This window comes from Taudactylus pleione, unplaced genomic scaffold (genome assembly GCF_031769625.1).
Source record: "Taudactylus pleione unplaced genomic scaffold, aTauple2 ptg000116l, whole genome shotgun sequence".
NCBI classification, from domain to species: Eukaryota; Metazoa; Chordata; class Amphibia; order Anura; family Myobatrachidae; genus Taudactylus; species Taudactylus pleione.
This window is the reverse complement of record NW_028284518.1, coordinates 21,688,047-21,703,624: the sequence shown is the minus strand read 5'-3', so window position 1 is coordinate 21,703,624 and position 15,578 is coordinate 21,688,047. Positions and strand designations below refer to the sequence as shown.

The window sequence follows — 15,578 nt, the reverse complement described above, 5'->3', positions numbered from 1 at the left end:
TGCTCACATAGCTGTGGGTGATGCAAGCGGCCAGGTGATGGTCGCGATGGTCAAGACCCTTGTGGTAGGGTCTCGTGGCCGCAAGCCCCAGTGGACTTCCTTCTCTAATAGAGCAGGAAGTCCACCTACTGACATCACGAGTGATGTCAGTGGTGCCTCCCACAAACGGCAGGCATTCCTTCGGGAACGCCTCCGTTTGTGTAGCCACCCCCCCGCCCCGCCCCGCCTAGAAAAATGGGGCAAGCTGTCGATCAACATCGAAAGCCGCCCGTTTTGTAGTGAGTCCCGGAGCGAGAGAATTTCCCGTCTCGGTCTGGGGCTTGCGCATGCGCACGCCGGAGCCGTCTCCGGTGTGCGCATGCGCAGTGGGGGACCATCGACCCGCTTGTGAGCGCTCGCGAGCGGGTCTGAATCAGGCACTCAGCCCATTATCTATCTATTTACAGGCATCTATCTATCTCTCTCTCTATATATATATATCTATATATCTATATATAGATATATATATATATATATATATATATATATATTGTGATAGGATCACTGGTAAAGTGGTCTGTGGCAGGTACATTTGTCCCAGATTCCTGTCTTTTGTGTTTTAAACCCCCAGGAGAAAGTCTGCAGTGTAGCAGGCTTGAGTTTCGGCTTTTTGAAAAGCCGGTTTGGGACCTGGGGGTTGTGGGTGAGAGGAGAGGGAGGGCTCCACCCACGGCCACTCCAGGTTTTGGTTCTCGCAGCCTGGTAACAGGCTTGTTAGTTTTCCACCTGAGAGTGGCCAATATAAGCCTAGTGTGTTTAGGGCTGATTGTCTCACCTGGGAGAGCAGACAGGGAGTTTGCTCAGAGACACTTGAAAACCGAACTGTAAGTGTTGTGCTGTGCATTTGTTGCTGGTGAGGGCATTAGGCCCTGCCAGGTTCTGGTAGTGAGGGAACTACCCGTGAAGTTAGTGCCCCGACAGGGCTAGGATTTATATTTATGTTTTCTTTATATTTCTGTCATTGTACAATAAGACTGGCGCCGACCAGCTTGTACTTGCATCCAGACTGGTGTGCTGCTTCCCTGCTGCTGTGTGTGTGTGTAAGGAAGGAGTCCTCTACCCAGGAGAGGGACCCCCTAACCTAACTGTGTCACAATATGGTGGAGAATGCGGGCACCCACACACACTGAAGTTGCAGCGAGAGGAAAACTTTCCGTTTAAAAATTAAAGGGACAGACACCCAATTTGTGAGTGTGGAAATAACACTGTGTCCTTGGAGTCCCATAGAGGAGGCGTCAGCCAATGCTCAGAGAGGCAAGGTTCAGCTTCCAACCTACACCCCAGGACAAAATGGAGGACATTATTAAGGCCTTGCTTCAAGCTACAGTAGCTCAGCAGGAGACAAACAAAATGCAGCAGGAATCTAACAGAATTCAACAGGTCGCCATTGAGGAAACTCGCCAGGCCTTAGCGGAAAACCGCCAGGCCTTAGCGGAAAACAGCCAGGCCATAAAAGAGGTGGTACAGCACCTGGTCGCCCGGCCCAGAGATGTTAATACTGGTCCTCCCACCACCACTCACTCTGTACCAGCCAGTCACTTCCTCCAAAAGATGACTTCGGGCGATGATGTGGAGGCCTATCTCGCCGCATTTGAAAGAACGGCCGAGAGGGAGAGTTGGTCCAAGGAGCTGATGAGTATGCCCCACTGAGCCCCGATGGTGCACCGGCGAACTCCCAGAGACACTGGTAAGACTGTTCCAGGGGAGAAGGGTGCTGGGCGGTGGAATGTACCTAAGACTGAGGGTGTAGAACCTGGAGACAGGCCTGCCAGGCCGGGAAGGTTCTTGCCCCATAAACGACTAGACATTAATATGACTCAGTGTTTCCGATGTGGTGGCTTCGGTCATATTGCCGCTAATTGTGCACTTACAACTGAACCTATGCAATGTGATACTGCGCATGTCTACTGCAGGGGGTCTTTCTTTGCACAGATAGCCTGTACGGCTGGCCAGCAGGCTGAGACTGATAAGCACATGTGTGTACTCACTGTAGATGGCAACCGAGTAGAGGCACTGTTAGACTCTGGTAGCTTGGTGACACTTATAAAAGCTGAGCTGGTGAACCCCTTGAGGCATACAGGGAAAACTGTTGGTGTGACCTGCATACATGGGGATACTCGATATTATGTTACGGCCGAGGTGATCATCGAGACACCATGTGGCTCTGCTATAGTTTCTGTGGGTTTGGTGCATGGTCTGGTGTACGATGCAATATTGGGGAGAGACTTTGCTCACTTCTGGAAGTTGTGGGAAAGCCGTTTTGTTCCAGAGGTGAACAACCCCGATCCATTTGAGAAGGTTGTCGATGTAGTGGAGGAGGGAGTTTCTTCTGAGTCAGAGTTATTCCCTTTTTCTACTATGGTTGGCGAACTAGACAATGCGGAACGTGACGGTGGCCCGCCAACTGATGTGCCTCCCATTGAGGTGGGAAGAGTTGTTGGGCCAGGTGATCGTCTGCCTGATTTAGAGGTCAGAAGAGAGGTCTTTGCCGTGGAGCAGTTGTATGACCCTACTTTGGGAAAAGCCAGGGAGAATGTAAAAGTAGTTGATGGTAAACCCGTAGACCTTGATAGTCCTTTGTCCTATCCCCACATGGCAATGTGTCAGGATTTGTTATATCAGGTGACTAAGAAGGGGGAAGATGTTGTGGAACAACTAATAGTTCCCAAAGCCTACAGAAGAACAGTATTGGATCTGGCCCATGGTCATATAACGGCAGGCCATCTAGGGGTAGAGAAAACCACTGAGCGAATAATGCAGAGGTTTTTCTGGCCCGGGCTTCATAAAGAGGTATCTGACTTTTGCGCATCCTGCCCTGAGTGTCAGTATCATGCTCCCAGGCCACATTTTAAGGGTCCACTAGTTCCATTACCTATCATAGAGGTGCCGTTTGAAAGAATAGCGATGGATTTGGTTGGACCCTTAATGAAGTCTGCCAGGGGACACCAGTATATTCTGGTCATAATGGATTACCCTAACAGGTACCCGGAAGCGATCCCGTTGCGCAATACGTCAACCAAGACCATTGCCAGAGAGCTAGTTCATGTCTTTAGCAGGCTGGGTATACCTAAGGAGATACTAACTGACCAGGGTACACCGTTTATGTCCAAAGTCATGAAAGAGTTATGCCGCCTGTTCAAAATCGAACAGTTAAGAACTTCGGTTTATCACCCCCAAACCGATGGGCTGGTCGAGAGGTTTAACAAGACGTTAAAACACATGCTTAGGAAAGTGGTCGACAAGGATGGTAGGGATTGGGACTACTTATTGCCGTATTTATTGTTGGCCATAAGAGAAGTTCCCCAGTCCTCCACCGGGTTTTCACCCTTCGACTTGTTGTATGGGAGACACCCAAGGGGGTTACTAGACATTGCCAAAGAGACATGGGAGGGGCAGTCTAGTCCTTACAAAACGGTGATTGAGTATGTTTCTCAAATGCAGGAGAGAATTGCTGCGGTAGTGCCGATAGTGAGAGAGCACCTGGAACAGGCTCAACAGGCACAGCAGAGGGTATACAACTGCAATGCTCGGTTACGCAGCTTTGCTCCTGGGACCAGAGTGTTAGTATTGGTTCCCACTGTGGAAAATAAACTTTTGGCTAAATGGCAAGGGCCCTTTGAAATCTTAGAAAGAGTGGGGCAGGTCAATTACAAAGTTTACCAGCCGGGGAAAAAAAAAGGCGGAACAGATATACCATATAAATCTGTTAAAGCCCTGGAAAGATAGAACGGTACTGTCGGCCGTCCGAGACCCTCCAGTAAGTCCAGGGCCCTTAGTTCCCGAAGTGACAGTGGCAAAAACCCTGTCGGCAATTCAACAACAAGAGGTCAAGGAGTTTCTGATTAGAAATAGGGTGCTGTTCTCTGACGTACCTGGGAAAACCTCGGTCATTAAACATGACATCATCACTGACCCAGGGGTTAAAGTTAATCTAAAGCCCTATAGGTTACCAGAAGCACAAAGAGAATCGGTGTTGAAAGAAATTAAAAATATGCTAGAGTTAGGGGTTATTGAAGAATCACATAGTGAATGGTCAAGTCCCATTGTGTTGATTCCAAAGCCCGACGGGAGTGTGCGTTTCTGCAATGACTTCCGAAAGTTGAACAGTGTTTCAAAATTCGATGCCTAACCGATGCCAAGAGCGGATGAACTGATTGAGAGACTAGGGACGGCAAGGTATTTAACCACTCTTGACCTAACCAAAGGGTATTGGCAAGTACCGTTAACCGAGAGCGCCAAACAAAAGACAGCTTTTTCAGCGCCAGAGGGCTTGTTTCAGTACAAGATGTTGCCCTTCGGGCTACATGGGGCACCTGCTACCTTCCAAAGAATGATGGACAGGATTCTAAGGCCCCATAGACGATATGCAGCTGCTTATCTGGATGACGTGGTTGTTCATAGTCCTGATTGGCAGTCTCACTTACCCAGGGTACAAGCAGTGTTGCACTCCATCTATAAGGCAGGTTTGACAGCCAACCCAAAAAAGTGTTGTCTAGGCATGGAGGAAGTAAAATATCTGGGATACACCATTGGCACAGGCCTGATAAAGCCTCAGCTCAATAAAGTTGATGCCATACAAAACTGGCCACGGCCTCTGAATAAGAAGCAGGTGAGAGCCTTCTTGGGAATTACGGGGTACTACAGGAGGTTTATACCCAACTTTGCCACCATGGCAGTCCCACTGACTGACCTGACCAAAGGCAAACAAAAAGTCATGGTAGAATGGAGTCCTGAGGCAGAGAAAGCTTTTCAGGAGTTGAAAGTAGCGTTGTGTTCCCAACCAGTCCTGATGACTCCTAATTTTGAAAGGGAATTCATAGTACAAACCGATGCATCAGAAATAGGTATAGGAGCGGTCCTGTCCCAGAACAAGGAGGGTGAGGAACACCCTATTTTCTATCTTAGCAGAAAGTTGAATGTACATGAGAGAAACTATGCCACAGTGGAGAAGGAGGCGTTGGCCATAAAGTGGGCGTTAGAGGCTCTCAGGTACTACTTGGTCGGAAGAAAGTTCAAATTGATCACTGACCATGCCCCTCTGAAGTGGATGTCTGAAAATAAGGACAGTAATGCGAGAATTACAAGATGGTTCTTGGCGTTACAAACTTTTACATTTTCAGTGGAGCACAGGCCAGGAAGCCAGCTGGCCAATGCTGACGCGTTGTCACGCATTCATTGTTTGGCGGCTTCAGTTGTTCCGCCCCACAGGTCGAAACAAAGGGGGGGGATATGTGATAGGATCACTGGTAAAGTGGTCTGTGGCAGGCACATTTGTCCCAGATTCCTGTCTTTTGTGTTTTAAACCCCCAGGAGAAAGTCTGCAGTGTAGCAGGCTTGAGTTTCAGCTTTTTGAAAAGCCGGTTTGGGACCTGGGGGTTGTGGGTGAGAGGAGAGGGAGGGCTCCACCCACGGCCACTCCAGGTTTTGGTTCTCGCAGCCTGGTAACAGGCTTGTTAGTTTTCCACCTGAGAGTGACCAATATAAGCCTAGTGTGTGTTTAGGGCTGATTGTCTCACCTGGGAGAGCAGACAGGGAGTTTGCTCAGAGACACTTGAAAACCGAACTGTAAGTGTTGTGCTGTGCTTTTGTTGCTGGTGAGGGCATTAGGCCCTGCCAGGTTCTGGTAGTGAGGGAACTACCCGTGAAGTTAGTGCCCCGACAGGGCTAGGATTTATATTTATGTTTTCTTTATATTTCTGTCATTGTACAATAAAGACTGGTGCCGACCAGCTTGTACTTGCATCCAGACTGGTGTACTGCTTCCCTGCTGCTGTGTGTGTGTGTAAGGAAGGAGTCCTCTACCCAGGAGAGGGACCCCCTAACCTAACTGTGTCACAATATATATAGATAGATATATACAGTCAGGTGCATAAATATTGGGACAATGACAGAATTTTCATATTTTGGCCTCTATTCACCACCACAATGGCTTTGAAATGAAACAAACAAGATGTGCTTTAACTGCAGACTTTCAGATTTAATTTGAGGGTAATTACATCCAAATCAGGTGAACGGTGTAGGAATTACAACGGTTTCTATATGTGCCTCCCACTTTTTAAGGGGCCAAAAGTAATGGGACAAACTAAACAATCCTAAATCTAACTTTCACTTTTTAATACTTTGTTGCAAATCCTTTGCAGGCAATTACAGCCTGAAGTCTGGAACGCATAGACATCACCAGACGCTGGGTTTCATCCCTGTTGATGCTCTGCCAGGCCTCTTCTGCAAATGTCTTCAGTTCCTGCTTGTTCTTGGGGCATTTTCCCTTCAGTTTTGTCTTCAGTTTTGTCTTCATCAAGTGAAATGCATGCTAAATCGGATTCAGGTCAGGGGATTGACTTGGCCATTGCATAACATTTCACTTTTTAGCCTTAAAAGACTCTTTGGTGACATTTGATTGTCACCACAGTCTTATTTAAAACATCCGGCTGCAAGCACCATTAATTGGGACATTGACACATGTATGCTTACATAGATTGTTAATGCAGGAGATTTCCATTTTATAGCTGCCATCAGCCATAGGCAGAGGAGGTAAAACACTTAGGTGTGCTCCCTTGGTTGCTACAAGTGATTTTTTTTCCTCAAAGAAGAACTATTACGTGTTTTATGTTGTTATATGTATGTCTTGTACAGTATACTGGTATTAGATACTATCCCATTAAGTACCCATTGCTATTATCAGCTTTGTGTCTTTGTGTCTGCGTCGCAGGGGGCTGGCTGGACAAACAGAGGCGTTCCTGAAGGAAAGCCTGCCGTTTATGGGCGGCCCTGCTGACATCACACATGATGTCAGTAGTGAACTTCCTGCTCTATTAGAGCAGAAAGTTCACTGGGGCTTGCGGTGGACGGGACCCTACCACAAGGGTCTCGTCGCAAGCACGATGGTCGCGATATTCGCGACCATTGCCAGGCCACCCGCTAAAGCTGTGGGTGGTCACCCACAGCTTAGCGAGTGGCCTGGAGGCCGGAGAAAACAAAACCGGCCCGCCCTGATTCAGAGCAAGCGCTCGCATATAGCAGGCGCCTCTGAATCAGGGCCTTAATTCCTCATGAACCCAAACTAACAATTTGGAATAGCTCCTATAGCTATTTTCTGTTTGGACCTAAAAAAGTATATGGTATGAGTTTTTGTTTACAGGCCACGGCCCTTGACAAATTGCACAGGATGATTTTTATTCAGCCTATACAAAGTCTAAATTAATAGAGACTACATGTCAACCTGCTGAGAAATCCTCAACTTCACTTATTTCTATCATTTCAGTCACAATGTGCCAGATTTAAATATTTTATTAATTTCTCTAAATACAGATCTAATGTCACAGGCAATTCAATTCATTGTAAAATCCAGAGGCTCTCTCATCTTTGGGTCATCCTCAGCTGTAACACAAATCAGAGATGGATCAGAACTTTGGAAAGGTATTATTACACGCCACCAGAGCCCAATGTGCCTTTACCAGGTCAGATGTTGCTGGTTCCCTGCTGTTCTCCTCTAATAAGCCGGCTACTCGCTTTGCATCATATCCCCAGCGCTTGGGATTGATCTCCTCTCCTGCTTGCCAAAGTCTTGCTCTGCTCTATGGGAGCGGGCACATGGCTTCTCTGGTTGTTTGTAATTCTAACCCCATGTTCAATGGCCAGATGGCCTATCCTATTTATACCATTCTGGCATTCTGTATCACTGATAGAGTATTAGACCTGATCTTCAGCTCGCCTTACTTTTGACTCCTGCATTAATGGATTATTGTTGTGGTATAACCCAGCCTGTTTTTACTTCTCTCTCCATCTGCTCCCTTGGTACGGCATCCATGAGTCCTGGACCTGACCGTGGCTAGTGCTGACAAGTCTTCACTATGCTCCTGAGGATTGTTTCCACCATGATATGCATCAGACCAGAACTTGTGACTTTCCTTCTAATACCAGCCTGTCAGTCTAGCAAACCAGATAAGGGACCACTATCTGTGTGATGGGTGCAACGAGTCCAAAACTCCTTTGGGGGGTCCCTGGTGAAAACCATCAGTGCATTATACTCTGTCTCTGCTTTGGGTAGCACCAATCCTAGGTGGCAGGGAAGATGAAGTTACTGAAACCTGTCAACTAGTTCCATTCCATATTACTGAAATCTGGGGTATTCAGTGGTCATAGGAATAATTATTTTATTTTGTATTTAATTCTGTGCTAAATATTAGATCACATTTTAATGTACTAAGGCTTGGAGAGAGATAAAGTCGAGAAAGTTAAAGTACCAACCAATCAGCTCCTATCTGTCATTTTTTTAAATACAGCATGTACAATGACAGTCAGGAGCTGATTCATTGGTACTTTATCTCTTTCCACTTTATCTCTCTCCAAGGCTTAGTATATCTACCCCTTTGGGAGATTCGCTTAGCTGCAAGGTTTGGCCAGAACTTTGTGTATTAATATAAAGCGGGGAAGGAAATCTCACTCATGTATGCTTGCACCTCTCAGAGAGCATAAATGAGCAAGGTTTTCTAACCATAATTACCCATACTGTGCGCACATCATGCGAGGCTCCGATGGGACATAACAGAATCTACCCTATTAACTTATATTTTCACAAGTGTCTTTTTCATTTAATAAGATACCCATACACATTTACCTTGTGTAATAAACAATAGGGGGTCAATCCCATTCCGTGCAAAGGGTGCGATGTGCCGTTGCAACGGCTTTAACACGCCAGCAACGGACTGGCACATTGCACCCTTTGCAGCCCGACTCGACCCTGAATCCCCCAAATTTTGCGAATCTGGGCACCATAAAGTGCGCCCACTGCCACGATGACTTGCACTGGCGAGATCATCGCACGGAATAGGATTGATCCTTATTTATTTATATATTACCAGTTATTTAGATATCGCACACATATTCCGCAGCGCTTTACAGAGCATATCTGGCCACTCACATCAGTCCCTGCCCCAGTGGAGCTTACAATCTATATTCCCTACCACATGTACATGCATACACATACAAACTAGGGTTCATTTTTGGTGGGAGCCAATTAACCTACTAGTATATTTTTGGAGTGTGGGAGGAAACTAGAGTACCCGGAGGAAACCCACGCAAGCACAGGGAGAATATACAAACTCCGCACAGTTAGGGCCGTGGTGGGAATCGAACCCATAACCTCAGTGCTGTGAGGCAGTAATGCTAACCATTATACCATCTGTGTTGACCTTTAGGAGTTAATAGTACCCAACACTATTTTTTTCAATTTGCATCATATCAGATGCCAGAATATGACAGTAATTTACTTTATATAAACATTTGCCTCCCTGGGGAATGCAGAAATGGATTCCAAGATTTACTACCCAACAAAATATGTCCTTCAGCTTTTACACTGGAGGCAGCCTGTGCTGTTGATTGGGAACATGTGCCTGATACATTCTGCTACTGCTGATGGTGCTCAGAGTTCCTGCACAGTCGACAAGTGATAGAGTGTCAGAATAAATGTCTGTCAAGCATTGCCTTACTCATCCTTTCTCCTTACCCCCAGCATCTGCTTCACGCTTGTCATCTACTTGTCATATTATACCATTTTAGGTACATTGATTTTGTTGATCCCTGATACTGGATACAACCTGCCCGTTGCCATGCCTCCTTCTCCTGCAGCCTAGTTTGCTCTTGGCTGTGTTAGACAGGGAAGCACTTGAAACTATGTTTGTTTTTATAAAACCACTGACCTGAAACATAAGAAATGGATATAATGTTTAAGGGCAGATTTTTGTGGATGGCAGATAACCTGTGCAGTTTAGCGTCATTACTTTGGCACCTATTGTGGAATGTCCTGCCTATCAAGAGAGACAAGAGGACAACAGACGCGGGAAATACACAGGTAGCACCAGTGATTGGATATCACATTGTATAGATGACAGTGCAACATCCCAGCAAGGCAGGTGCTGTTACCACAATATATACTTGTATCCTGAGATATGGTACAATAATAATGCACTTTAGTAAGTGAATTTAAAATAATGACATTTGGGAAAACTTCAAAATTGTAATGAAATTATTTCAAATCAATCTTATTTTAATATTGAAACAGCATCTAGTACTTTTCTCTGTTTAAAAAAATATTTGACTATTTGTTCATTCTCACCATGAATTTTGGAAATCAACTAAATTAAAAATGTTTGCAGCCTCAGGATTTTTTCATGCAAGTTAAATTATATGTTTCCAATTTAAATTTTATAAATTATGTTATAATATTATGATAATATTACAATATTTTATTATTTGTATTATAATTTATATTTGTGTTATATTTTAATCTTGAATTGTTTTGCAGGTGCCTCATTGAAATTACTATTCTTTGTTTGTTAAATCAAAATACATATGTTCCTTTCTTTTCTCCCACAAAGCATTAAAGTTACATCCACACTCATGTATTTTCTGTTTTTGGAAATGTCTTGAATGCTATTAAACAATATCAGTAAGGACTTCTCCAATAACAGTGAAATTAAACAAAAATTAAAAAAATATACAACATATCTGGAACATATAGCTACATATTCTCAAAGTTGCATTTTAATCACAGAAAATACACAATTGTTTTTCTTTTTTTTATCTTAAAGTGCATTACTTTGGGTAGATTATAACCTTCACAAAAAAATGTATATGACATAAAAACATTAGAAAAAAGTGTGTGCAATACTCTCAAAAAAGGACATACTTCACATTAAGCAAAATAAAAAATATATATACAGTATATATATTTTATTTTTTAGAAAAAGCACCAACCTATGAGTCACCATTTAAATAGTTCTAATACAGTATATATAAAATTGAAGTTGATTATAGACCAGTGGCCTCAATACATGTTTAAACAGTTTAACCATTTTACGGGGGCATATATGTATCAAGCCATTTTTTACATGAAATTATGCAGAAACTGCAGTTTATGCATCATTTTTTGTATCGATCCTATGTACTAATAGCACAATGCAGGAGATTTCACAGAAATCTACAGCAAAGTGCTAATAAGCACTGCAGATCGCAGTCCCCATTATTATCAATGTACTAAAGTCTAGAAAGCAAAGCTTTTTGGAGTTTAGCACCGTTAGTTTACACCATCTTCAGATGGTGTAAACTACTGTTTGTGTATGGGGGCTCCAGGTGCAGGAGAGAGATATTTCGATTTCTCCCCTGCAGCCCCTGGCCAGCCCAGGAAGCTGACGTTGTGCGCTTGCGCAGTGTCAGTTTCCCCCGGAGAAGTCTTTCACTTCTGTGAAAGACTTCCCTGAAATGCCGGGGATTTAATTTGCGGGAACAGCGGTTACTGCAACCACTGTCCTTGCGAGTTCCTGGTGGTACATAGCCGGGATATTTTTTATTAAAAATGAAAATATCCCTGGCGAGTTGGAATGTTAATAATCACACCAGTGCCGCGAATATTAATACATAGACTACTAACTCAGAGTTTACAATAGTTATTATACAGTACTGTTTTAAAACATATTATCTTTGAGTATCATTTGACTGTTAATGCATTATGCAATAGCATAATGAATGTAACAGGGCATACTGTGTAATGGAAAACCTTGTTTTGTTAACATAGAACTAATACCATAAACTGCACTTCAAGTTCATGCAGCTTGTTTTTGAAGGATTTTTTGCACAAGACATGATAACAGCAAATCCTTCCCAGAGAATCACTTTTCTTTTGCAAACTTTAGTTGATGCACAATATTAAGTGTGGACTTTCGTGCTATTTTGAAACATGACGTATGGACCTGTTAAGGATAATATTTGTCTATCTTAAGATATCAGCATTTTTCAGTCAAGTATCAGAATCTGTTTTTGTCAGGCTCAAACATTGTCATTAGTCAGACTCAAGCAATCTATGTATTTGCATATATCAATTGTTTTTTAAATGTGTTCCAGTAAAGTTATGGTACCTTTAGGCAAAAACCCAGTACTGTTTATAATTATGTCTTGATATACAGTATATTACAGATGAAGTGGGTCAAAGGTCAACATTTTTCTGATTAAAATTATGATTACTATATTATAACTATAACTTAAAATAGGTGAATGTAGTGATAATGTTAGCCAATGGCTATAGGATTATGAAGTAAAATAGAGATTTAAATTTTTATTGGTTTAATGGTTATTTTTTCATACATTGTAACCTGGGTTACTCAAACCCATTTTAATGGGGGTTTTTTTCTATACAAATGGAAGAAAGAAGGGGCCAAACCCATCCATAGCCTTGGGTTCCATGGGGTCATACTCAGGCCCAGGATAGTAATGGGTTTAATTATTTTTTGTGTTGCATATCACTTGGTCAGATTATTTTCATTTGCCATATGCAGTGACTCCTTCAAATGTTTTTAGTTCTCGTGTGTCATTCAGGAGAAATGCCCATTCATCTCGTATTAACTGAAACACATGTTGTAGAAGAGTGTGAAGTGTAGAATTTTGTGTATTCCTGTCGTAACTTTATTAACTCAAAAATCAGGTGCTCAATATGCACTACCATAAAGAAACATGCCGATGTATTGCCAAAGACTCTTGTTATATGTACTGTGTGTGTGTTTGTGTATATATCCTGTATATAGATGTGTCCACATTCATCTAGTCTTCTTGCATGTTAAACAGTCCTTTAAGTCACTGCATATAATTTTAATCTGCATTTTAATAGGCATGCCTATATTCTGTGCGTGACAGCCGCTGTCACTGTAACGTAGCATTTCCCATGCTGATATAACCGCAGTTGCACACAGAATATAGGCTTGCCACATATCATTTTAATCAGCAGAATCAACTTCACATAGATTTGCTAATAATATGCATTTTGAGGGAAAAGGTAGCACAAAAAGACACTCTGCATAACCAAGTCGCATTGTGCTCACCCGTTATGTGTACTTGTAGCACACGGAGGATAGATGTATGTGGACACATCTGTAGAAAATCATACAATCTTGGCATTCACCTACTTATATTCCAAACTGTAATTCATTATAAATTCAGGAAATGTTAGTTCAAAAATTTTGCAGTATGTTGTCAAGCTGATCAACCACATCACAGTCTCCCCTTCTGGTCAGTCGACTGACACTCAAAAATATGAATAAAATCTGTACCTTACAAGGATTTTCCACTGAGGCTTCTGAGCTGCAAGGAAGGAGATTTCTGTTCAGACAAAGGGAGAAAGTTAAAGTTTACCAAATTAGCTCCCTTTGAAAAGTGCTCAGTTTGAAAGGCTTTCCTTACAAAATCAGTCTAAAGCTTAACAGTTAATCCTTATTGGAAGCTGACCTTTAAAAAGATTCACATATTAAACCAGAATTGTAACTTGATGATTAAAGAGGAACCTCAACCTATAAAACATATATTATACACTTTTTTTGAGAAGCCTGAACCACTAAAACCAAATACCCCTGGAGAAGTCACGATTGATGAAACGCGTTGGGTGATACCATTTGTCGCTTACAGAATTTTGAACTAGTCGACATCAGAACATTACTGCAATGGGGAAATAACAAGAGTAAAATCTGTTCCTTACATGGGTGATGTTAATTCTGTATTATGCAAAAATGTTTTATAAATTTTGCTTTTAATGGAATTAAATTGGTTTAAAAATATTTTATTGAATTTAGAAAAATTGTTTTGTGTGTACTCTGAAGATGTTAAAATTACATACTAATAATATCTTCAGAAACATGACATCACACAGTTGATTATATAAATAAGTTTATTAATTTACAACCATTTATAACCATTCAATATTGGTAAATTAAATATTAACAGGCGCTCTCCAAAAACCATAAAGTCCCATTGACATTGATAGGTCCCCACTGACAAGGGACCTTTTTTGGAGATTAGCTGCCCACAACCAATATAAGGGTACAAAGAAGGAACAATTGAGATAAGGTTTTATTTTAGCGCATTCTAGGTGTCATTGTATTTCATATATATATATATTCATTTATTTACTTTCATCTATAACAGGGATGGGATGGAACTTCAGGCACATGGGCCATATAAGGCCCGCGGAATCGTTTGGTCTGGCCCTCGGAGCTTTTTTCCGCTAGCCTCATCTGGCTAGTAGGGTGCCTGTAATAGCACCCTGCAGCCAGAATCTATGCAGCAGTGATGCCTGGAGCGTACTTAGGACATTTCAGACGCTCACACCACTGCCTTTTCAGCTCCCCAGAGTATCCTCAGGATGCTCCGAGTTTTGCTGTAATCACTGGTGATTGTGGTCCCGCCCCGTGTGACATCACCCGGAGGGGGCGCAGTCTGCACCAGGCCCTTGAATAATGATATATATATCAAAATGGCCCTCTGCAGAAAAAAAGTTCCGCACCCCTGATCTATAAAGTATAGCATTAATGTCAAGGTGAGAATCTAGAAGTCACCATAGATATGGTGCGGTGCAGTATGTGTTAAGCCTTTTTTGCACAATTTTAATTGTCCCTTTTTTGTATTACAGTAAAAGGTGCACTGTGCTGGAAACCAGCTGCATTGTTACATTATTAAACTGTGAACCCCTACATATCTTCCAGTATTTTGTGCCAAAACTATTTTCACATTTATTGAGAATTGTAATATTTTGTTTACACTGGATTATTTGTTAGTTAATCTATTTTATGTGCATATGCATATGTTTAATATAGTTATTTCTTCTATTGTATTTTTACCTTTTTCTAACTATAAACTATTTTTTTTATTTTATAGCCAAGTGGCAATATTGGACCCAGACAAATTAGGATCTATTTGTAGATCCAGATTACAGCAAAATTGTAACTGCTGATATAAAGTGGAGGCTATTTAAAATAAATGTAAGTTTATTGTTTTAAATAAAATCTCTGTTCTAGGCACCACAGCTACTATTTGATCAAGCTACACCGGATTTAGCAGAACTGCAGTGTAAAGTAGCATCATGCAGGGCCGTAACTAGGGTAGTGCGAATAGTGCCATGGCACAGGGCACCGCAGGGCAGAGGGCGCTGTTTGGCCCTGTCAGTTTTCCTGTTTATTATCATTCTCACTTCCTCTTCTTTTATCCCCAGCATCTCCTGGCCTCCCTTATCGCTTCCCTGTCCCTTCCCCATGAGGCCGTGGCCCTTTTTCAGGTGCACTAACTTGTGTCCCTATTCAAAAATTGGGGGGGGGGTGGCGCCACCAATGCTTTCTCTGGCATAGGGCACCAAAGAGTCTAGTTACGGCTCTGGCATCATCTTACTGTCCCAATGGACGGATTCCCGGAATAATGGACGTTGCAGGATTTCCTTATGCATTGGCTATGTGTTCTGGGAATGGTGTGTCTGGGAATAGAATGGTTTTAGGTCACCATAATAGATCCCTGGGCTAGCAATGGCTGTGTATACGGGGGGCATGTCTTTATAAAGTGTCTTTATAAAGTGTATGTAGGTCTGATCTGCAGTATGGTCCCTGCAGGACTTTTAAAATCAGCTGGTGGTAGGGAAGGACATTTGCTTTACAGCAGCTACTGAAACTAAAATCATTGTTCGTCCACTTGTTAGTGTGACTCCAGTGTTTTTGGTCAGTGTCACTTAAAAC

The 15,578-nt window shown here is 42.6% G+C and overlaps 1 protein-coding gene across 2 annotated transcripts in view; it reads left to right on the top strand.

Moving 5' to 3' along the window:
* MYLK4 (myosin light chain kinase family member 4) overlaps positions 1–15,578 on the top strand; it is a 212,506-nt gene that overhangs the window by 84,807 nt on the left and 112,121 nt on the right. Inside the window, exon 1 of one of the 2 annotated variants that reach the window (XM_088471725.1) lies at positions 9,731–9,889. The exons of the other annotated variant lie outside the window; for it this stretch is intronic. Within the exon in view, the coding sequence (XP_088327851.1) occupies positions 9,752–9,889 (138 nt within the window). The 5' untranslated portion in view covers positions 9,731–9,751. Of the gene's footprint in view, positions 1–9,730; positions 9,890–15,578 lie in introns of those variants that run through there. 2 annotated transcript variants of the gene reach the window in all.